The 26,475-nt window shown below is 44.5% G+C and overlaps 1 protein-coding gene across 5 annotated transcripts in view; it reads right to left on the bottom strand.

The window, feature by feature from the left end:
* Nucleotides 1-26,475, bottom strand: part of CEMIP2 (cell migration inducing hyaluronidase 2) — a 217,655-nt gene that overhangs the window by 143,670 nt on the left and 47,510 nt on the right. For 4 of the 5 annotated variants that reach the window (XM_029612545.1, XM_029612563.1, XM_029612537.1 and 1 more), the window contains 4 exons: nt 23,256-23,396; nt 21,847-22,408; nt 15,497-15,666; nt 13,495-13,683 (listed from right to left, as the gene is read on the bottom strand). In XM_029612545.1, coding sequence (XP_029468405.1) covers nt 13,495-13,683; nt 15,497-15,666; nt 21,847-22,408; nt 23,256-23,396 — 1,062 coding nt within the window. Of the gene's footprint in view, nt 1-13,494; nt 13,684-15,496; nt 15,667-16,676; nt 16,693-21,846; nt 22,409-23,255; nt 23,397-26,475 lie in introns of those variants that run through there. The other variant, XM_029612573.1, reaches the window with a different exon arrangement.

Raw genomic sequence — 26,475 nt, 5'->3', positions numbered from 1 at the left:
AAATGGTACAGAATCTGGACCTCTGTTAATTTAAGTGCAAGCCACAGCATTTTTATCAGTCCATTCTTTGCGGAAATGTTAACGCATTCCAAAAGATATCAGTTAAAAATTAAGTTGTATTTTAACTGTTTGAGGGTCATTTTCAAAGCAATGTACCCAGGTAAAAAGCATTTTCCCCCCATGTTAATTGGCTGCCAGAACATGGGTCCCCTCTCAGTGTGGCTGAGAGGCTAAGCAGCGGTGGACAGGTACGCACTGAGCTGCACTGAAAGGAGGTGTTCTCAAGGCAAGAAGAGTGCACATGCAACTAGGTTTTCAAATCTTTGCACATTCCTGTCCAGCAAAATCCTGCAAGTATCCGCACATACTCTGGTCCCATGGCAATTTTCAAAGAGAAATTCATTGTGTACCTTCCCTTTCAAAATTCGTGGAAAGCCCACAGGAGGCAACTTTCAAAAGGAGTTGCACGAATAAAAGCAGCATATATCATGGTAATTTTCAAAAGTGCATCTACGTGCGTAAAACCTTTTGACAATTCAGCCCTATGAAGTGAATTTTCAAAGGAGTTATGTGCATAAAAGTAGCAATTTTCAAAAAACTCATTTACGAGCATAAATCTGGTTGAAAATTACCTTCACAGTTCGGACTAGTCTAAATATCAAAAGCAGCCTGTGAATTTGGGATAGGAGAAGTAGAAAAAGGTCTGCAGCACCTCTGGATCAGATTAAAGGTCCACTTTGCATTTCTGAACTTGAAAAAACTATAATGTGTGTGTGTGTGTGTGTGTATATATATATATATATATATATATATATATATATATATATACATACACATACACACACACACACACATTCACACACCCAACATGAAAAGTCATTTCATTAAACTGAAAGAGGTTGACAGCATAAACAAAATTACCATCAACCTATTATGAAGCCTTTGTTAGATTACAGTCACTCCAACCTGCCCCAGTACTGCTCCAAGACTGCCCAATCATCCACAATGCACTCCTGATACCTCCCCTCCTTCCCTGTTCCAAGCCACACCCCGATACAGGGCAGGAGGAAAGCTTCCATGCAGAGGACCCGGGTTTGTTTCTGCTTCAGGGGCTGACCGGAGCTGGGGATGCTGCGGAGGCAGTGCTTATAGTGTCCCCTCTCCCCACCCGCAGGGGAATAGGTCTCTGCCACCCCTGGCTGCACGGGAACCAGGATCTGAAAGGAGCCGCCATCTGTTCTATTGCCCCCACTCAAGGCCTCTCGCTGAAATTCTGAACTACATGAAAGGCTACAAAATAAAAGGGGAAAACTGCAAGGACTTGAATATGCAGGCTCATGGTGCCGTAGCCAAACAGAGACGGATTCTGACTGAGCTGGCAGCCAAAAGGATAAGGAAACCTCCAGGCCAGCAAAAAGAAAAAAAAAGGATGAAATAAAAATACCATCAGACAGCCAGCACCTCGGCACTGCAGAATAGAACTGTTCAGGAAATATCAGCTCCTGCATGTCATAAAGAAGCCGAAGCTGCATTCCTTTAGCAAGAAACCCGATCACAGCATGGCGTGGAGCCCAGCGTGATAAGTCCTGGGCGGATCTGCTTTCTGAAGTGTCAAAGCAGGCCGAAAGGCAGCAAATGTACTCACTTCACTATCGGAGGAGGAGGAGGAGTACATGGTGGAAGCAAATTTAGAAGAAGCGGTGGGAACGAGAGAGGTGAGGTATGGGAAGAGGAAGAAGAAGAAGGGAGGCAATGTGACATGGAGGAGAGACACATGGGATTTCAGAAGCAATGAGAAGATGGTGCTTAAGTCTGTCCTCACTTGTCAGTGCAACTGCCCCATCAGTGGGAGGACCGTTCATTCATTCATTCATTTATCGCTTACGCCTTAGCTCTAAGCGATGTACGGAACATATATACATAGCTAACATACATAGTAACAATTAACCACATGCCCTCAAATAAATAAGCAGAGCATAATGCCTTAAATCAAAATATGTACGTCAGCCAAAATAAACCATGCCAGCAGAATCTCTATAAGCACACAGACAAAGGGCTGCTGAAAAAGGAATGGTTTCAACATTGTGTACGAGTTTCCCCCTCCTTCACAGCTGACGGAGGCAGAGGGCACACCTCAATGCAGCTGTGCCGAGACCCACACACATACCTGAATCGGATGCTCGGAGAAGTTTTGAAGTTCAATTTTACATTGACCCTTCTCATAATATAGCTTGCTTTATTTCCTACTGAGAGTTTCTGCATGATTTATATTTTGCTTGGCTTGAAATCTTTTTCCTGGCTATACAGAAGTAAAAGAATCTTTTGCTAATCTTTAATCTGGTTCTTTAAGGAGGTGGCTGAAAAAATAAAGGCAAAAAGAACAGCGTTCAAGAAGTATAAAGGATCCCAAAAATAAGGAATGCGGGGAAGAATATCTGTTAAAAATGAGGGAAACGAAGAAAGAAATCAGGAAAGCAAAAGGTCAAGTGGAAGAAAGGATGGCGAAAAAGTTTAGTAAAGCGAGGAGTCAAAACATTTTTCAGATATTATCAGTGAAAGAAGGGAGGTCAGAAATAAATTGAAAGGTGACAAGGAGCAATGTGTAGAGAGTGACAAAAATGTCAGAAATATTAAACAAATCTTTCAGTTTGGTATTCATTACAGAAGACCCTGGAGGAGGACTGTTGCTGGTTAACAAGACTATAGATGGGGATGGAGTAGACAAAACTCTGTTTACAGAAGGGAATGTATGGGAGGAGCTAGACAAACTGAAAGTGGACAAGGCCATGGGTGAGATACACCACAGGATACTGAGGGAGCTCAGAGATGTGCTGGTGGGTCCACTGAAGGACCTGTTCAATAGATCCCTGGAAACGGGAGTGAAGTTGTGGGACCGGAGAAGAGCGCTTCACAAGAGTGGTAGCAGAGAGGAGGCCGGAAATTACAGACCAGTTAGCCTCACCTCGGTGGTGGCAAAATTAATGGAGACTCTGCTGAACTATACAATCTGGTGGGCTGCTGGATTCACCAGGGGAAAGATCCTGTCAGACAAATCTGATTGATTTTTTTGATTGGGTGACAAGAGATTTGGATTGAGAAGAGCGCTCAATGTGATCAACTTGGATTTCAGTAAAGCTTTTGATATGGTCCCGCATAGGAGGCTTGTGAATAAAGTGAGAAGTTTGGAAGTGAGTGCCAAGGTGGTGGTGTGGATTACAAATAGGAGACAGTGTGTAATGGTAAATGGAATCTATTCTGAAGAGAAAACAGTGTTAAGTGGAATGCCACAGGGTTCTATTCAATATCTTTGTGAGTGACATTGCGGAAGGGGTAGAAGGTAAAATTGCCTATTTGTGGATAATACTAACATCTGTGATAGAGTGGACACGCCTGAATGTGTAGAGAGAGAGAGTGAAAAGGGATTTAAGAAAACTGGAAGAGTGGTCAAAGACCTGACAGCTTGGATTCAATGCCAAGAAGGGCAAAGCCATGCATCTGGGGTGCGGTAATCCAAAAGAGCTGTATGTGATGGGTGTTGAATAAAATTGATGTGCACAGACCAAGAGAGGTATTTTGGGGTAATAATGTCTGGAGATCTGAAGATGGCAAAGCAATGTGACAAGGCGATAGCTAAAGCCAGAAGAATGCTGGGCTGCATAGAGAGAGGAATAACTAGTAAGTAAAAGAAGGTGATAGCGTTCTTGTACAGGTCCTTGATGAGGCCTCACTTGGAGTACTGTAGTCAATTCTGGAGTCCATATCTCAAAACGGACAAAGTCAGGAGTGAGGTGTCCAGAGGAGAGCGATCAAAATGTTGTGGGGTTTGCATGAGAAGACCTATGAAGAGAGGCTGAAGGATCTGAATATGTATACCCTGGAAGAGAGAAGGTGCAGGGGAGATATGATACAGACCTTCAGATACCTGAAAGGTTTTAATTATGCACATCTAAGAAATCTTTTCCATTGGAAAGAAATCAGTAGAACTAGGGGTCATGAAATGAAACTCCAGGGAGGATGTCAGGAAATATTTCTTCATGGAGAAGGTGGTGGATGCCTGGAATGCCCTTCTGGAGGAGATGGTGGAGATGAAAACAATGAAAGAATTCAAAGGGGCATGGGATAAACATGGCGCAGAGGATGGAAATGAAGAAAAGAATGCATGGGGGTAACTTACTGGTGTGGCTTTAACCAAAAAAGCATCATACTCTTGATATAACTCCATCATCGCTCTCTGCTTCAATGGCAGGGGAAAAGGGAAATTGGATTTGAACAGCAACCAATGAGGACCCCGATTTTATGGTCTTGGGAAATAGATAAGTACGGAGGTAACTTGTTGATGTGGTGGTTACTACCCTTAACCAATAAGCCTGATACTTTGATTCAACTCCAACATTGCTCTCTGCTTCAACACAAGGCATAACAAGGAATTAGATTCAAACAGCAACCAATGAGGGCCTTACTTTTACAGTCTGGGAAACTGATAAGCATGGGGTAACCTACATGGCCCAGAAGATACAACCATAAGCTTGCAGGGAAGACTGGATGGACCATTTGGTCCTTTTCTGCTATCATTTCTATGTAATTTTAAATTCCTGTGTTTACTAAAAGGAGAATTCAGGTTTGACCTAGCAGACGAGAAGATTCAGGTCAATAAAAATGTATGTGGTTGCTCCATACCTTGAGTATAAATTCTCTATTGACATTTGCTTGTTGATGTACACACAATTTTTTAAAGTTGTAAATGGGACCTAGTAGCAGTTTTATTAACATTAAAAATGTTACTCAAAAATTTTACTGTTATTGCTAAGTTACCATTGTGGCACAGAACAATAACATGACTTGCTCAGAGATCCAAACACAGTCAGTGGTAGAAAACATTTCAGGACCTCTCCAGACTTGTTTAAAGGTGGGAGGGGGGAAGGTTAAGGGGAGGCAGAAATGGCAGAGACTGAGTGTGTCAGAAAACTCTCAGTACAGTAATCAACCCCCATGCCCACTACTTGCAAGCACGCAAACTGTGAGTAGGATCCTTGAAATACAAAGCGGGCATGGTGCAATGCAATGCTGCTCTGCTGATCAGAGCTGGCAAGAAGGTTGCACCAAGCATGCAACAGTGAGCTGCTGCAGGTTCATAGTCCTTGTGGCAGCCCTGCCCCCTCCTTCTGCAGCAAAAAGGAGGAAGAGGGGTAGCTGCTGCCAGTCCTGAGTGCACCTCAGTTCACGGTCCTGGTCTTCATACAAAGTCCCTGTCAGCTCTGATCAGCAGAGCGGCAGACACTTCTGCTGAATGGGGGGGGGGGGGGGAAGGAGCAATGGCAGTGAATGCCAGATAATGGGTAGTGATGGGGACAGTAGACATATGGTGTGTACGAATCAGGGTTGCTTATAAAATTCTTAAGGGTTGAAACTGATGGAACTGCTCTTGCTACTCCTCATGTGAAGGAACATGTCCTTCCCATGCTGAATATTTAAAGAGTGCCAGCACATCGCTGGTCACAGTTCAATTTGTAGAGTACCATCTACTATCACGTAATCAGCAGAGGCAAAATAGGAAGCAGCAAAAGGAAGTCTTGGCCATTGGAGAGGCAATCCCCTACTGTAATACCTGAGAAAGAGGAGGTACAAAGGGACATGGGAAAGGAACCCTGCATCTACCAGGCAGTTGAAGAAGGCTGATCATAGATAATAGCAAAAAAAGAACCAACAGGTCCATCCCAACTGCCCAGTTATTCTTGTCAGCATTGCTAAGCACACATCCCAGCTGCCAGTCACAGAAGTTTTAACTGTTTGTATTATATTGTGCTGGCTCAAAACGAGTCCCAGAGGCCAGTTGTTGCGTTGGGTTTGGCTGGGTTTTTTTTAGAAGGACAAGGTCACCTTCTTGGATGTTGGGTTTGTTGGATTGCCACCTGCTTCGATACTGGAGAGTAGACAAGTACTCTTTCTTCCAACAATTCCAAAAGGCGTTGGCAAGCTGTTGGACTTGTTTCCATCGATGCCAGTAAAGCTCCCCGCGGTCAAGGTATCCATGCGGCATGGGAATGTCAATATTCTTTTGCGTTAAAAGCATGACAGATGCAATGTTCGACTCTTTACAGGTTCCTACGAAGTCTGTTCCACAGTCGGAGTGGGTCTGAGTGGCTGAACCCCAGAGTTGAGCATATACATGGAACCTTCTTGTCTGGTTGTAGATGTAGCTCAATACTACTTTGCTGTCCATGTGAAGATGGATGGCATCAATTCGAATGTCCATTTCGGCTGTCGTTAACTCCACTGTTTCCACTGCTAGCACCGCTCAACATAATTCCAGACGCGGTATGGTGTGGTTAGGCGGTGGTGTTATCTTGGCTTTGCCGAAGGTGAAGCCTCCACGCACTGTTCCTTCTGCGTCTGTCGCTCTTAAAAAAGCGCGTCCGAGAAGATGTATATCTCTTTGCGGCTGGCTGTATTGAGTGGTACTGTAACATGGGTGTGTGGTACATGGAACTGTTCAAGCACTTTTAGGGAGCTCTTCCACTTTTCCCATTCTGGCTTCATTGCTTGAGGTAGTGGGGTGTCCCACTTGGTAGCACTTGATGAAAGTTCTCTTAACAAGGCTCTTCCTTGTATCGTGGCTGGAGTCACAAACCCCAGTGGATCGTACAGGCTATTGACTGTGGACAGGACACCTCGGTGAGTGTACGGTTTACCTTGGGTCGAGACTTGGAACATGAAGACGTCTCTCTTTGGATCCCAATTTAACCCAAGGCTTCGTTGGAGAGGAGGTGTGTCCACTCTCAGGTCCAAGTTCTTTAAATCTTTAGCATGATCATCTGAAGAAAATGTTTTCATTACTTCAGGACTATTGGAGGCTATTTTGTGGAGCCTTAGATTTGCGCTTCCCAGCATTGCTTCCTCTGCAGTAGGTAAGGACTTTAACCCATCATCTACATAGAAGTCCTTTTCCACAAGGCGTCTGGCATCCATGCCATACTCTTTTTCTCCTTCTTGGGTTGTCCTTCTGTGCCCGTATGTGGCCACTGCAGGTGATGGACTATTATTATCTACCGGGAGGGTAGGTCTGCAGTCATCCTTGGAGACTTGAGACACTGAGTCCCCTAGATGTTCTTCTACATCTGATGGGGGCGGGGGGGGGGGGGGGTGATCCGACTGGTAGCTGAATTGAGATTCAGTTCTTCGCAGCTTAGGATCTCCTTGGTGCTTAGGTGGTTAGGACATGGTTCAAATGGGGTAGGATGTCCATTGTCTAAGACACTTGTAGCGTAATCCTGAACGTTTGGTCTCCTTGTCAGATTCAAGCAGACATCGCTGACTACCACCCATCCTAGTGCGAGTCGGTAAGCGTAGGGAGCGGCTGGTGGGGCATCATGCATCTCCAGGATCTTGGTCAGTGTTGGTGCGTCTCTGCCCAATAGCAGCAGGATTTCTGCTTCCGGATCTAGTGGGTGGGAGCTGATGCAATTTAGACTTCAAATGAGAATGGTGCCAAGCGGCTTCTGGCGTAGGAATCTTGTCTCTGTTGTAAGGCATCTGGTTGCACTCGATGAGTGTGGGCAAATTTGACTTGTTGCTGCCATCTATTACCTCTATTACATATCCGCTTGCTCTCCTCCCTGTCCCTCAGGTGACCCCTGAGCAGGTTTTGAGGTTGTACGGAGAGTAGTGGTGATGGATATCAAACAAGTCAAAGAATTCTGGCCTTGCCAGGGATCTGTTGCTCTGCTCATCTATGATGTCATACATCTTGACTGCCTTCTCAGGTAGCTCTTCGGGATACACTCTAGCCAAGCATATTTTTGTGCAGGATTTCCCGTTGCTATTTCTCCCATACATTTGTGTGCATTTGGGGATCACTTCAGGTTCTGGTGTTTGTTCTGCCCTTTCCTCCCCGCCGAGTTTGAACTAGGGTGGGAGGCTCCCGAAGGATGAAGCTTTGTTCCGTCAGGGTGTATCATGTTGGTCACTCCCGCACTCTGAACACTTGATGGCTATTTCACAGTCTTTAGCCATGTGGTTAAATGAAGAACAGCTCGGTCACAGCATCTGCCACAGGAACTCCAAGCATTTTCAAGGTCTGGGAAATCAGAGCTGGCAGTTCATCTTTATGAAAGAACTGTAGCTTAGTTCTATACAGTTCTAATCCTGGAGGAATTTCGCCATCTTCAAGGGAGTCAGGATCAGCGTCATTATACGTGTCCACCGGACCTCCATCAGGAAGTTCTGCTGCCACTCTAGCAATACTCTGGCGCTTATCAGTAGGTCCCGGAAAGGTTCCAGTCCGGAAACTTTGCTCTAGGAGATTTAGAGAAGGCTGAAGATTATGCCTGAAGAAAGGATTGCAATCCCTGGAAAAACTACCCATGAAAAAGTAGAAGCAACCAATCCAGGAGGTACTTGAGGTGTACTCACTGAGCACTCACTACCCTGCTAAGGAACCAGTTAGGGGAGTTCCAAAATCAGGCACCCCCACCTGAGCTGTCTGCACCCAGGCCTATATCTGGCTAGGAAGAACCAGGTTTAGGGAAATCAGAGGAAGGTAATTCACCCTGAGCCTCCAAACAGCGCTGACACAAGTTAGCGGGCACTCCTGGCTGAGATACCAGAATATGACAGGCAGTGCAAAGAGAAAGGTGCTTAGGTTTCTCAGGCATAGGCGCCATTATGGCCAAAAGTGTGCTTGAGCGGTGACTGGAGATGTGCGTCTAGCTTTCTTTTTTTTTTTGTATGTTCAAAAATACTAGGCGTCCAACCTAGGCATGCAAAAATTAGGCAGCCCAATGTCTAGGCATCCAAAACAGGCGTCCCAAAGATAAGCACCATAAAACAATTTAAGCACACAATACAACTTATGTGCACAGGTAAGCGTGCAGCCACTTAAGGCGCCGCTTAATTTAGACACACATAATATAAGGCCTGACTAAGCGTCCAAAAACTGGATGCACAACCTGGACACACCTCTAGATGCACATACCGAACAGACAATCCTGCAGAGGACAGCCTTAGAAAACGCATGAAATGCCATTGCAGCCTATCACACGGCACACAGCAAAAAAGCCTCAGAGCGGGGCCTAGTCTACAGAGATTGCTCAACCCGCCAGGCTGCTCATGTCCCTCGACCTCCCACAGAGTGGGATGAACTTCGGAACGGTGCACAGAGCATGGAGATCGGGGAAAAAAGGAGGATGCCTTACACTACAAAAGCCTCCTTTTACGTCTCTGTAAAAGGCTTTATATTTCGTTTTTATTAATGTCAGCAATGATAAAAACATCCCTCAAAAACAATATCGCCAGATATAAACAGCATTCGTGAGAAAATACACCTAACACATGAGAGATGTAAAAATGCTAACAGGTTTTGACACTGAAATCCCCACCACCCTCTCCCCAGGCTGAGCAATACATAAAATACATCCAAAGAAGATAAGCTAGATAGGCACATACTCCAAGTGACTAAGTAACAGAACTATACCCTAAAAGAGACAAACAGATAAAGAAAAAGAAAATAAAAATAAACAAATATGACAGCACTGCAAGAAAAGGACAACATAAGCCACCACAATTGGAGCTGCTAATACCATCGAAGAAAAGGCTCCCAAATCTGCACATGAGAAGCCACTATGTCCCTCCTAACAGCCATTATGTCCATCCAATTAATTTATGGCACTGTTCTAATTGCTGAATAGACAATAATAAATCTGATTTCTCTTTTTGTGTTCACTTCTTTGCTGCCACAGCTCTAGAAATCAATTTACATTGAAGAACAGCCTTAAAACAATCCCAGAGTTTGAATCATGACCTCCCCTGAATTATTAAACCGAAAATATTCTTTAATATCCTCCTGAATTTCCTCACAGAGCTATTTATCAAATAGAGAATCGTTAAACCTCCAGTATTTTTGTCCTTTTTCTTCCTGCTGCAAACGGAAAGAGCCAAAAACAGCTGCATGGTCCCAACCATGTAAGCGCTCCTATACCTGCAGGACTACACTCCTGAACCCATAATTTACTTCCTAAAAGCATATCTATCCTAGAGTAAGAACCATGTACTCTTGAATAAAAAGAATAATCTTTCACTGGGGTGTTCATCACCCACCAAATATCTTGCAGACCCCTCAATTCTTTGAAAAACTTTCATTTCTATGTGGTTTTAACCCATCCTTAGGTAAGAGATGATTATCTATATTGAGATTAAAGGAAAGATTAAAATCCCCTCCCACCAATACATGGCCTTGTACCATAATCGCTCAAATTATGTTCAAGGCCCACAAAAAATTCCCCCTGGTTAACTTTAGGTGCATATATGTTTATTAAAGTCACTAATACAGTATCTAGCTTAACTTTTACAGCTATGTATCGGCCCTCCCTATCCTTCCTGGAGTGCAGGTCTCTTGGATGAAAAAAAATGGACACCAGCCTGAATTGTGCCTCCTCAAATAAAAGTCGTCTCTTCTGAGGAATATTAAGACCTTTCACATTTAGAGTTACAATCGTAACATCAACAATTAGGGAATAAAAAGGACCATAATAGCCAATGAACCCAACCCACCTCCCCAGAGAAGGTATACCAGAAACACTCAAAGCCCACCCATCCCCTCCTCCCCCAGCTCCCCTACCAACAAGAGCCCCCCTTCCTTAAACAAGGAACCATGTGACAGGGAATCCATCACACTACCCAAGAGGAATGACACCCCCCTTAAATTGCATAATGTATCACAACCGCAAACAGTGGCTTTGCTAACAAATCTTCAGATTACAAAGCGAAAAAAGAAAGAGTAAGATCAGGTATATACACACTGCCAGAGTCGAGATCCAAATAGGAATTAGAACAGTAACCCAACAGCCAATCTTCTGCTAAACATATACACTAACCGGAAAGAAGAATATGGCAACCAAACAGCCTGGGAAGGCATACAGCTCTAGTCAAGTTCCGGAATCCTGTACTGGAATATCGCCATTGGAATTCCTCCTCAGCCGTTTGCCTCCTTTGCCAATCCTCTGCCATCAGTCACTTCCTGCCTAGATCCAGGCTGGTCATCTACCTTAGCATCTTTGATCTCAATGCCTTTCTGCCGCAAGAGACTCTCCACAGACCCCGGCATACGAGCGATCAAGAATTGGCCATGTGGTAAATGAAATTCCAAAAGGGTAAAACCATTTGTATCTAGTGTTACCCGCCCTCAAGGAATCAGTAATGTGCTTCATATTCCTGCGTCATCATAAAGTAACGGCAGAGATATCATTAAATATCTGAAGCTTCATCCCTTTCCAGGATATATTTCCCAGACCTCTCGCTTTTTGCATGATTATATCTTTCACAAAGAAGTCATGTAGGCAGGCTATAATATCTCTGGGTTTATTATTGATCGCCCTTCCCAAGGACCAATGGGCCCAATCAACCTTCACTAACATATCAACAGAGTCAAATCTCAAGATAGCCTTACATTTATCCTGGACAAGCATATTATAATCTGTGAAGCCCTCTACTTCAGATACCTCGAATCTGCATGTTGTTCCTGCAAGATCTGTTCTCCAAATCTTCTAGTTTGTCAGTAAGCTCCTCAGATAATTGCTTCAACTGTTGGAAATCTTTTGAGTATTGCGTCAAGTCTGCAGCGTGCACCTCCAACTTCTGCTTGAGATCAAGCACTCTCTGACCCAAATCATCTACATCCCGCTGCAGTTCTCCCACGGCCTCGTGAACTTCTTGTTTAACTGCGGCGATGTCACATTTCAAATCTTCTAAGAATTCTGCCCTGGTTAGGCCCGCCAAGCTGCCGGCTGCCTCCGAACTCACAGCAGGTGCCTCCATATCCAGCTCGCTCCTGTTGGCCTCACCATTGTCGGCCTCTTTCAGTTGCGCCACGGTCCCGGGGTAAGAAAATGTCATTAAATCCATCATCTTCTGATGGCTCGCTATGTTCCCGGGAACAATATCGCCGCTAGTATAGAACATAGAGTGTGTTCAGGTTGGTAAAAAGGCCACTTTTATCATCAAGTCATGCAGAGCCCAGGCTTCAAGCAGCCATTTGCGACAGCTGACATCACTTCCTCTCTATTTTTTTTTTAAACTTACCTGAGCTCAGCCTTACCTGGCTGAGTACAGAGATGCTCTTCAGCTGCAGGAAGAGAGGGCATATGCCGTCACCACCGCACTCAGCTTCCTGCACCCATTGCCTTTCAGTCGCTTAGGCAGCTAAGTCCATGCTGGCTGAAAAACCAGCTACCAGACCAAGGTACTCATTGGAAGGACCAGAGAAATCATCTCAGGAATTCTCAACTGTGGGAGGGACCTTTTGGTATCACTGCAAGAGAGGAGCGCAAATGTAATATCCTTAATTCTCCTTTTTCAAAATGAAGCAATCCCCAGTAGGGAGATGCACGTCCACCATCTGCTGGAGACAAAGAAAGTCAATTTCACTGCAGGGGTATATGTACTGTGACATCAGGGGTTTACGTTCTGTGATGTCAGTTTGCTCAGTGTCCATCTGCTGGTACAGGTGCATAATCCATTTGTTCTGGATTCATCTGACTGGACGCTAAAAAATAGTCAATAGTATAAACTCTGAGAAGAGTTTCAGACTGGCTTGACGAAGCTTAGAGATGGGGTATCTCAGACTTTAATATCCAGCTGAAGTTTCAAGTCCTTTTACTTAAGAAAGAGTCACTGAGGGGCAGATGACTGCACACGCCAAGCACGGAAGAGGTGAGGAAGACATGGCATCTGGAGCTGGAAAAGAGACAAATCCAGCCTGGACAATAAATATTTAGAGGCAAGTTAAAATTCCTGAGATGACTGGTGAGGGGAAATAAATGCCACACAGTAGAGTCCTGGAGATCTACACAGACAAAGGCAAAAACTGGTAAGAGCCAAGATGACTGGTAACCAGAAGAAGCCAGCACAAAAGATGGGGAGCTTTGAACTGAGAATCAGTTGCAGAAGGTATGTGTGAGCATGGCAGGCTAGCAAGCACTACATGCTGGTAACAGGGTCTTTTTAGAAATAAAGAATGAATGAGAAAACAGAGAGAACAGACAGAGATTGCTGTTGGCAGCAGGCTTCCTGTCCCTATCACCAGCACCCCACCCCTCGTGCCAGGCTCTGTATCGCCCTTGCAAGTCTCTTAGTGTACACCAGAAACAGTAGACACAAGGGGGAATGTGGGAGTCCTGATCACTGGTGATTCGTTGTTTTGACCCTGACACCATAATTTGGACAGAGGGCAGTAACTTATATAATATAAGCTACAAAGTCACTCACATTTTCTCTTTCTGCCATCCAGTTTGTGGAGGAAGAGGCAAAGCTGTTCATCTACCCCCTAGTGTAGGCACAGTCAAAACTGACAAAAGCAAGGCAGAAGAGGTTAACATGAGATCACCGCCTGGCATCACCACTCCCTTATGTAACAGATTCACACTGTTAGGAAATGACCACAAAAGCAGTACATCAGCTTTTGACTTATTTCTCACGCACATCATGCTGGTGACACCATCCTACCTCGTATTTTGATCTGAAACTTGCTGCAGTCAGGACAGGGAAGGAGCGTGAACTCTTCGGCTTGGAACATGGAGTAGTCTGTACTGGCAACCACGATCTGATCGCCCGCGTTCCAGCTGCTGACATCATCCAGCACATCCAACACCACGCCATCTATCGCTTCCACCTGGAAAACCGAGTGCGGGACACCTAGCCGAAGGATGCACCAAGAGGAAGCAAAACAAAACAAAAATGTTGCTTATTGCAAAGCAAAGTATGCAAAAACAAACACACCACTAACATGCCCCATGCCCCTGCCATTTGGACAAAAGCAAGACCTCCCTTGAGGCCACGCTGCAATTCCCAGCTCTCATCCACTCAATGTTCTTGTAGCCATCGCTCTTCCGCAGATTCCACAACCAAACACATGGCTCAGGTGCTCTCTGACACAGGCAGGCATCAAAAACAGGAAAGTTGAAGGCTCATGGTTTCAGCCACTGAAAACACACATCTCCAGTTTCACATTCTGTTTCCACTTTGCAGAAACCCAAATGTTTGCAACAAAAGCAATTTTAACTTGGAAGCTGCACTAATGACAGCCAGAAGTTATCGAAACGTGATATATATATATATATATATATATATATATATATATATATATATAAATAAATAAATATGGTTAACAGTACAGCCCCATATGTTAAGGCAGTGGTTCCCGACCCAGTCCTAGGAGGAACACGTAACCAGTCTGGTTTTCAGAATAACCATAATGAATATGCATGAGATATGTGCATACACTGGAGTCACAGTGTATGCAAACCTCTCTCATGCATATTCATCTTGGCTATTCAGAAAACAGAACTGGTTAGGTGTGCCTCCAGTACTGGGTTTGGGAACAACTTTGTTAGGGGACTAACACTCAATAAGGATTGCAAAGAAAGATTTTTATAGCCGAGCATACATGTGCCAAATGTGGCACCAACAGAGGAGCTTCAGTTTACCAGATCCACTGCACACATCTGTAGCCGTGCAGGGAGGAGACCTGAACAGCAGCCATAGGTGATGCAGGATCGGGCCAGGAATTATTTCTAGATTTATTGCAAAGCTTCAGACCCCCACATTGTCCACAGGGTTTCTGGCAGCAAGGTGGGGATAGGAACGTGGGACTCAGGCCCATGAGTGCCTAGGAACATCCCATGCCGGGAAAGGAACCATACCACACAGGCACAGTACCCACTATACATGCTTGATACTGAAAATGCACAACGCTGCATGCTTTTGCTGGCACATTCTCTGCCTGGCTGGGAAAAGGATCACCCAGGCACGCCAGCACATTCAGAAGTGTTTTAAAAAAAAAAAAAAAAAAGCCATGCACAAAACTGGCTAAAGTTGCTGTACTGCTACGACAGTGTTTGTTAACATCATCTGGCACGGGGCTCCCAATTTTGCCAGTAAACAGTTCTAAATGAAAAGCAAAAAGCTTAGTACAAGTCACACTTATCACCTCACCCCAATGACTTTTGTTTTCACGTCTATACAACTTTGTATAAAACCATTATACATATCAATTTATTGCTTGAATCCCTTGTACATATCTTATCCCCATGTGTCTGTTTTCACCCTCCCCCCCCCCCCCCCCTTTGTCATGACTACCCCTACCCCTCCCTCCCTAAGTTATTTAGTTTCTTTCTCTGTTACTGCATTAGTTTCTTGCTCTGTTACTGCATTTATGTTACATACTGTTATTTGTAAAGGCTTCTGCCTATATATCTTATGGTTGTAAGTTACTTGTAAACCGGCACGATGTGCAAACGGCTGTCGGTATATAAAATTAAATAAATAAATAAAAATAAATAAATAAATAAAAATAAATAAAAAAGCTCATCATGCAGAATGGCAAAGCCAAGAAGAAAAACTTTACATGCAACATCAAACCCTAGAAAACAATCCCCTTAAATAATCATTATCTGTCTTTAAAACAATTCTGGTTAATTAAGGTTAATGTTATTTATCATTGTCCTACCATTATTCCATTCGCTATAAGCTCTCACAATAAACTTTTCACCGTCCACTGTGTAGAAGTCTTTTTCAGCAATCGCCTTTCCGCCAGTGCTGTGATTTTCATAGTCTCTAACCGATTCACTAGACGAGGAATTTCCACCACCGATAACACCAACAAAAGCCCAGGACTGTCTAAAGAAGGAAAAAGGGGAACCCATTATCAAGCTGAGCTATACAACAGGAAACACTCGCCAACAGGACACGCAGGCGTCCTTCGTTGTCTCAACATTGTGCCTTCTGATCCTCTTCGGTGATCCCTCCCAAATTATAACAAAACATTTTAAAGCAAGAAGCAGCTCCCACAATAAACTGAAAAATTCAATAATTAAAAATGCTAAGGAAACCGTCCCCCTTCTTGTTAGCTGAATGGATTTTAAAACAGAGTAGATCCATCAGCCATTCAGACGGCTCAGTTTCCAAGGCTGAGAGCCTCTGACGAGCTAAGAGGGATTCGTATGTTAAATGAAATGTTGTAGCAGAAAGAGGAGGGAGGAACGGCGAGGGAAAGGAAATGAACCACTTGCTGTCTTCTCCTTCTGAGGTCAGAAGTGTGAGCGAGGCCCCCGGTCTTATGAAACCTGCCAGCCCGGCACGATTCAGACTGCAGAGGAGGCGGCGGCAGCAGGTAAGAAGTGCTGCTTGCTGACCTCCGGCCTGCTAGAGATGATCAGGTGAAAGGGAGAAGGGGGTGATGAAGCCGACGATGCTACAGTGAGTGGGGAATGAAGGAAATGGATGTGTGGTGCCAGGAGTGTGTGGGAAATGAAGGTGATTATGCTGGGGTGGTCACATGTTTGTGGGGGTTTAAAAATGGTGGGGAGGGGGGGCCAATGCACTTGCTTGCCTAATGCCCACCAAAGGGTTTTAATCTCGCCCTGATGAATGAACCCGTAACAGGCACTCGATTTCAGACGACTTGTTTCCCCCTTCATTTTTAGGGTGCCAAAAGGGCTCAATTTTGTTTGGCAATTTTCTAAGAATACAAAAGACACTCTACTCTTAGAATAAGAATCCCTCTCACTGCTCCTTTAACAGGCTCCCAAGGTTCATATTTTCCCTCTTACAAACAATGGGAAACCTAAACTACGAAACAAAGGGAAAAGCAAGGAGAAAAAGCAATAAAAAACAAACACCTGACAAACCTTTTATACTGTCATGTGCTACTCAGGCATCGGAACTCATTCAATGGGGGAAAACTTGAATCAGCCAACCACGCCCATCATGTGGCTATGGGAAATGCTCAGGTCAAGCGGAGAACTCATCCCCCCTCTTCGCCAAAGTATATCTTACCCAGAGAGCAGCAGAGTGATGTTGGCGAGCACTGCAGAATGTCAAGTTTAGCGCAGACACAGGCGTTTCATTTGCCATACCCACTTACAACCTCCGGAAACACACCTAAGCTTAGGTGTGTTTCCGGAGGTTGTAAGTGGGTATGGCAAATGAAACGCCTGTGTCTGCGCTACACTTGACATTCTGCAGTGCTGAACTAGTGCTGAACAGCGTCACGATGTCAGTGAAAACTAAGCACAATACACCAAACACATCTGTCTATTCCAAATACCATACTGCCTCAACTGTGCACTCTCTGAAACACATTTTCCCCAGTACAAAGGAATAAATGGGGAAAACCGCAGCACTCACACATATGGAAAAATACAAATAGATTATAGGCTCTCTGGGGATAGAGAAATACCTGCAGTAGCTGAATGTAATCTACTTTGAAGTGCTGAAAGGTGTAATATAAATAAATTAAATAAATACATAAAAATTACTAAGGGCAAACATTACCATTGATGGTTTAGGAAGCTCCTAAGTACCATGTGTTGCAGTCCACACAAGCAAATGTATGTAAACCCCATCTCTACCATCACTATATTTATCAACAGTTGCCCTGACCATTAAGGGATAGCATGCCCTATTCAAATGGTTCAACACACACTTTCGATGAATTCTAAGAAGCACCTCTTCACTTTTCCAATGCTAAGATGTCCTGACAGCTCAAGTACTTTTAAACCTGGGCAGACTCTAACCCACAGAGCAACACCAAAACATTCCTAACATCTAGAAATCTCATCAGCTATGTCATAACAACATTTGCACATCACACGCCTAAATGAAAGCCCTTAGCTGAAATATTCGAGAGACTATGAGGTCCCCATGATTACTGCACCTGCAGCTGCCATGTCTCAATCCTCAGCTTCCTCCTTTGTGCCCATCTTTTCTGCCTCCACAACTACCTCCTCTTGCCAGGAATGACGCTGATGAATACAAACATAGCGTAACATGCAAAACACAATGCACACCTTGCTGACTTTGACTAACTTAAGTGTAGCCTACTGAGCAAAACTGGCTTTTTAATAACTCAAAGGTGCACTCAGTTAAGGGGATGGAGGAGTGAAGAGCACAGTTGTACTACTCTTTAGAGGTAAAGAGGCAGGAAGTGAGTAAAAAGCCTGCCCAACAGGGGATAACCATTATCTCCTTTAAATCCGAAACAGAAGCTGTGCAACATGAAATGCAAGCAGCTGGGAAGACATCACTTGCCTCACTGAGGACAACAGTTCCAGCACTTATACAGTAGAACTCCAACTCCTGGACCCAAGCACATCATCGTTATCAGGATACACAATCATAGCAATGGATCTACCCTACTATACAGGCTTTCTGGTAGGAACTAGTAAGCAATGGTCACAGCAGACCTAGATGTTTGTATGATGTAATGCCTTCGATTTAAGTCTGGTAGATGGCTTCCTTGGACAAAGCAAACCCACATGAGTGCAATCAATAACAATGGCGACACCAGGGACTCGGGTTAAGTCAAAGATACCCTTTTGTACCTCCTCTCCTGTCCTGCACGGTACAGGGATACTTAATAAAGTCAGGCAGGGAGGCAAGCTTGCCCTCTGGAAAGGAGTTGATACATCTGGGGGACAGATGCCAGTTGTGTCTCATGTCACTTTCTGAAAGGAGCCAGTAAACAGCTAACGCAGAAATGGGCATCGCTTTCTCGTAAACAAACAAAACCATGCAACTTCTCACAGAGTTGGGAGATGGCCGTTCTAGGTTGAGACTGACCAGCTGGGCATTTTCTCTCAGTCAGATCCTCTAAACGTGCACTGGGCTGAAGCATTCTGCTGCAGAGGCTCAGCGTTTCATGCAATGGGTGAAAAAGAGTAGGTACACTCTTTGATCACCAAGGTGGACCTTAAGTGCATTTTCATTGTAGACCAAGTAGAAAGGGAAAGCAGCACCCTCCTTGTGCCCTTTTTATACAGACTGCTGTTAATTGTATCAAATGAGCTTGGGGAGGCCAATATTCAGGAGGCCGTCTGGTGGGCAAGATATCCGGCTAGCGTTAGCTGGATGACTTGTCCCGTATATTCAGAGAGCTAAATGTCCTGCTGAATATACTTGTTTAAAGTTATCTGACTATATCCGGCTAACTTTAAAACCTAACCGGCTATGTCTGAATATAGCTGGTTAGGTTTTATCCGGACTTGTGTGGCCAGAAAATGCCCTACTTACCCCCATACCTTTAAAAGATATAGGGGTAAGTAGCTCTGACAACGAATATTGGGGTAAGCAGTGCTGTCTGCGAATAAAAATAAACAAACAGGGCCAGCAGCTCTACTCTTCACCTCCTGATCCCCAAATTTTAGATATGGGACTCTTGGGCCATGTACTCCCTAATCCCAAACCTCCCCCCCCCCCATTGCACACACATTCCAGGTATCATACATCAGATGGCGGTGCCCTTCCCTTCCCCAATCCCTCTCACCCAACTACAGTATGAACAGTCCTGCCCACACCCCCCATCTCACCCCATACAAAAAAAAAAAAATCTGCCAAGAGCGAGGTCTCAACTCACCTGCTCCTGGCACTCCATCGCTGTTTCTCTCTTCTAGTGCTGGAAGCATAACTACCCAGAGTGTACACTTCCTGTGCTAAGAGTAAGCTTACTTTTCTAGCACTCAGGCCTATACAGTACAGTGCGCTCCAACGGAGCGCACTGTTAGCCTGCTCTTGGACGCACGTTTTCCCTTACCCCTTATTCAGGAAGGGGAGGAAAACGCACATCCAACCCGCGGCACCTAACAGCGCCCTCAACATGCAAATGCATGTTGATGGCCCTATTAGGTATGCGCGCAGGATACAGAAAGTAAAATGTGCAGCCAAGCCACACATTTTACTTTCAGAAATTAGCCTCGACCCAAAGGTCGGCGCTAATTTCTTCCGGCACCGGGAAAATGCACAGAAAAGCAGTAAAAACAGCTTTTCTGTGCACCCTCCAACTTAATATCATGGCGATATTGTCAGAGGTCCCGAAGAGTAAAAAAAGTAAAAGAAAAAAAAAATTTGAATTCGGCCCGCGGCTGTCGGGCCGAAAACCAGATGCTCAATTTTGCCGGCGTCCAGTTTCCGAGCCCGTGGCTGTCAGCGGGTTTGAGAACAGACGCCAGCAAAATTGAGCGTCGGCTGTCAAACCCGCTGACAGGCACCACTCCTGTCAAAAAGGAGGCGCTAGGGACGCGCTAGTGTCCCTAGCGCCTCCTTTTGCCCGTTTTTACCGCCGGGCCTAATTTAAATACTGAATCGCGTTCACCCGCTCTCCCGCGGACTTTACTGCATCGCCCTGACTGGAAGCATACACTATGGGTAGTTTACACTTCCAGTGCTAGAAGACAGAAGCCACGCTGCACCGCCGGGAGCAGGTAAAGCAAGACCTCGCTCTTGGCGGTGTTTTTATTTTGTATGGGGGTGACATGGGGGGGGGGGTCTGGGCAGGATCACTCGTTCTGTGAGTGGGTGGGAAGGGATTGTAGGATGGAAGTGCACCATTATCTGATGTATGAAACTGGGAATGTGGGTGGGGGTGGGGGAGAGTGCCCCGTAACCTGTATAAAGAGAGGTTTGGGATTACAGGGTTCACAGCCCAAGAGGCCCATATCTAAAATTTGGGCATCAGGAGTGGAAGAGTAAAGCTGCTGGCCCTGTTAAAGATATCCAGGTAGGGAGGGGGTTATCCGGCCACACAAGGACATAACTTTAGACCTGCTTAGAAGGTCTAAAGTTATCTAAATGGCCTTTGAATATGGACCTTGGAGTCACCACAACTTTCTTTCAGCTGGTCCTCCCAGATTAATACTGACAAAAGCGCTGTGGCCATCAAATTACTTTCTCTTCAAAAAGTATTAAGAAAAGGTTGCAAAACAGGACTTTTACCCCATTTGTTTCCTGAGAATTTTTTTTTTCAGATTCCATTCCAATGGAGTTGGATAGAGTGAAAGGAAATAAAGAGAGGCACAGTTTGGCTCCCATAATTTCCCACAGGAGGAAAAGAAAACAAAATATATAAATTTTCCTCACGTAGGAAAGAAAGGGGAAATACGTAGGCAAAAGGGAGGGCACGTGTATTTTTTCCTGCTCTACGCAGGAGTAAATATATTTGGGGTAAAGGCCTTGAGGCAAATAAAAGCCGTGGATTAGCTGGTTGACTAACAATTTGGGGCAGTGCCTGAACTTCACCTCCTGTATTCTGAACAAAATTTCGAGAGCTTCAAAACTACACAAAGGGCTGCCAAATATTGCCTCTTCTAACAGCGGGCGCTAAAAAAAAACAAAACACAATATTCAACTGGTCTTTGTTTAGTAAAAGCCAAAACCTCCAAGGGTAAAGAAAGCCCACTATCTGTAGCTATCAAGAAGCAGGTGCTGTCAAATTTTAAAGTCAACCACCTTCAACTCCATCCGGAAATCTGTGAAATCAATTTGTTTGGCAGAAAAAAAAGAAAATATTACTAGGGATATACCAACACGGGATAAGGGAACAGCGACAAGTAATAGGCATTTGAATACGTGTGAGGAAAATATCTAAGCTACAGGAAGGAAACTGAGTGAAATTGCAAATTGTTTCCCTTTTAAAAATAAGTAATAACACCAGGAGTTTAGCTTTTCACTTTCCATTTGACAACCGCTTCTTAATTTAAAGATGCTGACCATATTTATTTCGGGAAGCCGTAAGAAGATCCTGGTTGTGATTAGATTTACACATCTGACTGCAAACTATATTTTTCAAGAGCTGACTTTGGGTAGCTTTAAGCAAGAACCTCCTTCGGAAGGCAAAAAGCCCAGTATTACATTCTGTCAAATTACTCAACATATTTTAGCATTGAACAGAGAATGCACTTTCACCAAAAAGTTATTTTTCAGGGGTTTTAAGCATAATTACACATCAGCTCCTACTTGCACAGATTTTTTTTTTTTTTAATTATTTTTGAAGGGGAAGACTTTTTTTTTTGGCAGCTGAGTTACCTGTAACTTAATCCTCTGACAAGTTTACTGCCCAAAAGGTTCTGGATAATCCGCTTGGTTTCATCAAAAAGGCTCTTGGAGGCAGAGTCTCCTACTGCAATAGCCACAATGCGACCAGGGTCCTGAGCTTTTAGGAATTCCTGGAGTCTCTGGTTTTCATTTGGATATTCGTGGGTATCAAATCGATCCGCCTCCAGTACCCGTGCTGTGTCTTGGTCAATCACTCTAACGTTTAGCCCTCTGGAGAAATTCCTTTGAAACGCATACGAACCAGAGGAGAGCCCTGAGGAATGCAGGGTCCTCGCCAGCAAAGTCCATGAGGTCTTCTGCGCTCCGTGCAATTCCAGTGTCCCGCCAGCAGCCACACCGACGAACTTTCTGCCAAACGTTGGCACGCCGTCACCCTGGTCTGATCTGCCATAGAGAGTGATCGTCGCTTTGGATTTGTAGCGGCATCTTTCTGCTCCAATATGAAGCGCTCCACCATCCTTTACCAGGATATAACGAGTTCTCAGAGTAATATTTCTAGATCCCTTTGCATCATCTGCAAAAACAAGCAGCCCTACAGCAAAGAGAAAGAGAGAGAGAGAGAGTAAAACTCTTGCTTTCAAAGGCCATGGTATCAGTTTACGAAAGCTTTGTTCCCCTTAGGCTCCAATTAACTTCTCAGAAGTTGGCTTTGACAAGGTCTAGTGAGCCCTTGGTGAGCTGGACTCCATGGTACACCAAGGGCTTCAGGAGATGGTGGCGTTGGCTCAGAAGTTGGGCGCTGCCCTGCTGAGCAACTATTTGACTAAAACGGTGTACAGCTTTAAGAGCTCTAGCTCTACTGAAGGTGCTGATCTTTGGATGCAGTGTTACAAGGATTATCCCACACCACTATGGACCTTATGGATCCCTAGATCCCTGTCCAAATAATACCGATGTTAACCATGGTTGCATGGCCCAATTCCACACTTGGTTGATTCAAACATACCTTCCCTACAGAAAAAAAAAACAGGGATTTTTTTCCAGTTCTTTAAGAGGGGATGTTTCAGTGGAAAACCATCCCATACAGCATGGACGTGAACTCAAGTGTGCCATGATCCCATCTGTGCCAAAGCATCGGATCACAGTGCACATTTAAAAAAAAAAAAAAAAAAAAAAAGGAAACCGCTAGCAATAAACCAACAGATAGCGCCGATGTGCCAGAATCGCTACCTTCTTTTCCAAGGCTGACTATGACTTGACCTTTTTGACCTAGTCATCTCAAAATCCATGGCAGGGCCTTTCTTTTTTTTTTTTTTAAACGACTTTTATTCTTTGATTTTTATTGCAGATTTTGTATACAAAGAAACACACGTCTGATTAATTAGTACTGAAAAAAAGCATGCTACAGCCTGGTAGCAATTTTACAAAAGCAAGCATACCTCCATCCTGAATAACTATAGAATGCACAGTGGCATCTGACTTCAGAAGAAACTTATCCCCCTTCTTGATAATAATTCTCTTCTCAGCATCATGTCCCGGGTTCCAGCTAGTAAGAAAATAGTTTTGATCTGGACAGTTTTCTGAAAAACAGCAGAAAATCCAATGCCATGAGTCAAACATTCTGTTCGCAGCTCGTCACACGATGTCTATAATAATATAACAATAATAATTTTGTATTTCTAGACCACGTTTCCAAATTGAGCTCAAGGCGGTTTACATTTTCTTTTTTAGGTACAATCTGTCCCTGCCCCATAGAGCTTACAATCTAAAAGATGATTTTAAAAGCCTGGCGCGCACATCAACAAAGGGACGCACGACTATATAAGGCTGGTGCACGCCGAACACATTTTAAAACCCGCCCGGATTCGCACATATCTCCTGCTGGGCACACAAACATTTTTTTTTTTCAAAAAAGGTACGGGGCATGGGCGTTCCTGGATTTTGCATTGAAATTAGTGCATAAATATTTACACAATCCAGTGTGCACAGAGGCCCCAGGCCCCCTGCTGCATAACTTTACTCCTGCTATGGATGATGTGTAAGTAGTAAAATAAAAATAAACAGATCAGCGTGGTTTTAAGGGTCGGATCTAATGGGGAGAAGGAAGGACGGCTATTAAACTAGGAGGCTTTGAAAGTCCTATCCCTTAACTGGACGAACTGGTAAAACAGGCAATGATGTCAGCTCGTACCCCTTTTAAAATCCTATTCACGCGGCAGAAACAGAATTTGCGCACACGTGCCCGCACGCACTCACTTGCGTGCGGCAAGGCTATTTTATAACGTGTGCACACGTATGTGCGAAAGTTATAAAGTAGCTCTGTTTCCGGGCGCGAGCCGGCAAACATGCGCACATGTGAAAGGTACTGTCCCTGTGGGTACCTGAGGCTTCAGGGGATAAAGTGACTTGCCCAAGATTATAAGATTAAAAGCTTTGATCACAGTTAATCTAGCAGGACTAACAATATGGATTTTTGAAAGAAAGGTTTTTAAATTGCAACTTAAAATTCCTCAAAAAAAAAAAGGTTTTCGGGCTGATCCACACATGATTGAGCTGTCCGGGTGGCTCATGCAATGCAGGGCACACTGGCTTGCTGATGCGGTATTCATTTACAGATTATTATAGACGCAAGACAACGTTAGAGACAGCTTGTTTAGTGTTGAGAGTTTCCCTATATTATTTGGTTACAAAAAATCTAAGCCATACTGACAAATCAGGAAGAACAAGAATACAGATTAGTACTAAAACGGTCAGCAATTATGATTTCAGGGATCTCTGTTACGAGTACTTCAAATAAACTAAGCTGAAATGGTCCGCAACAATAAAATATAGTGCCTTTATACCAATTCCTCCCCCCAAGGAGGAAAGGATAAAAGACTTTTAAAGATTATTTTCTCCATGAGGAGGCAGACATGCATGAAGGGGAATTTGTTCCTTCTCCTGTTTCAAAACTCTTGCTGAGGTGTCAAGGAATGGCAGGATGCCTCAGAGAGACTTGCCAGATATCATCAGATATTAATAGCTTCGGGTAAACCCCAATGGGTTCAGTTTATGCCTTATATTTATGTCTTCCAGAAAGACACCTGCCCTCCTCCCCCCATATATTTAAGGAGAACCTGTTCATTAGGGAATCATATAAACCACCCTTGGTTCATGTTTGCCAGGTGAGATCTGTGCAGGTCCAGGATCATCGCCCAGAGCCGGCCCTCCAATCGCAGCCCACCCTTTCCTTCCTCAGAGGCGGCCCTCCCATCTTCATATCTATCTTATTGTACAAGCATAGTCAGTACCTGAGGTTGCAGGAACCTTTACCTCCTATAAAAGACCAGGATTTTATTTGTGAAGACAGTGGTATTGCATTACAAATGAACTAAAGTAGGATATGATTTCTCCAATTATTCTATGTAAATACAGATCAGTCGACTGTGTGCACAAAGAGGGTGTGGTATCACAGAAGGCAGATGAATTTGGATATTCAGGACAAAGCTCATGGCTTGAGGGGAAAATTAGCTTCCTATTAAAATGTTATTTGCTCCTTCTGAGGGTCTACAGCACTATATTCTAGTGTGCCACACTTGCAGGGAGCTCTTCAACTTTTTGAGCCAGCTAAGCTGTAGTGCCTCTTGTATGTCCTGTATAAAATCTGGTTAAAACTTCTCTATTATCTGGCAGCTAAATAAAAAATAAAAAAAAAAAGTTTTAAACAAATTTTATACAGGACATATGCATAAGGAGAAGCTCAGATCTTAAGCTGAGGGGGAAAAATAGTCAATAAGCACTTCAAGAGAGAAACCAAACCGTAAACCAGGGGTGGCCAACCTGTGACTCGGGGAACCACATGCGGCTCCTGCCCTCCTGGCAACAGAACTGCAGAGGACTGGAGGAGAGAGGCTGAAGCAGGAAACACACACACAATAGAACAAAGCAGAGAAGATCCATTCTGCTCCCTACTCCAGTCCCTCCCCCCTCCTGACCTCAGTGCCGCTGGCTGCTGCAAAGTCAGAAGCAAGGGCCAGAGGCTTTTCACTGCTCATTCCAGCTCTACATTGCCCCTCTGTCTGCCACCACTGACTATGAAGGACAGGAAGGGGGGAGGTGTGATGCTAGAGCTCACAGGAAAGCAAAGCAGAGCCAGTCAGCTCCTTGCTCCAGCCATCTCCATCCTTTCCAACCCCCCACCCCCACCCCACCTGCTCTTCTCTGATCTGCTGTCTGGAAGAGAGGGGCTGCCCCAGGCCCAGCATCTCTCTCTGTGCTCCCAAGACTTGGGATTCAGCTAACGGCAGAGGGGAGAAAGGAGTCACACCCAGAGCTCTAGTCAGGCCAGAATAATTTGTGGCAAGGGAAAGGAGGCGAATGAAGTTGTGAAATGGGGAGCAAGAAGTGAATTTTGGGGGGAGGGGAGAAGTGTGCATGCTTGAAGGAGCAGTGATGCAAGAGGAGGTGAATGCTCCTAGGGTCAGTGATGTGAAAAGGGGTGAATGCTATGATTGTTGGGGGGGGGGGGGGAACAGCTCAAGGAGGAGCTTATGTTGTAGCAGAGATGGGGAGGGGTGAATATTGTTTCTCCCCCAATCTCCCTGAAGTCAGCAATGCAAATTGGACTGTCCGCATCTTATTTCTCGCCTCGGACCATGCTGTTACCTTTCTGTACCGGGT

Source organism: Rhinatrema bivittatum, chromosome 1 (assembly GCF_901001135.1).
Source record: "Rhinatrema bivittatum chromosome 1, aRhiBiv1.1, whole genome shotgun sequence".
NCBI classification, from domain to species: Eukaryota; Metazoa; Chordata; class Amphibia; order Gymnophiona; family Rhinatrematidae; genus Rhinatrema; species Rhinatrema bivittatum.
This window is presented reverse-complemented; position numbering and strand designations above follow the sequence as displayed.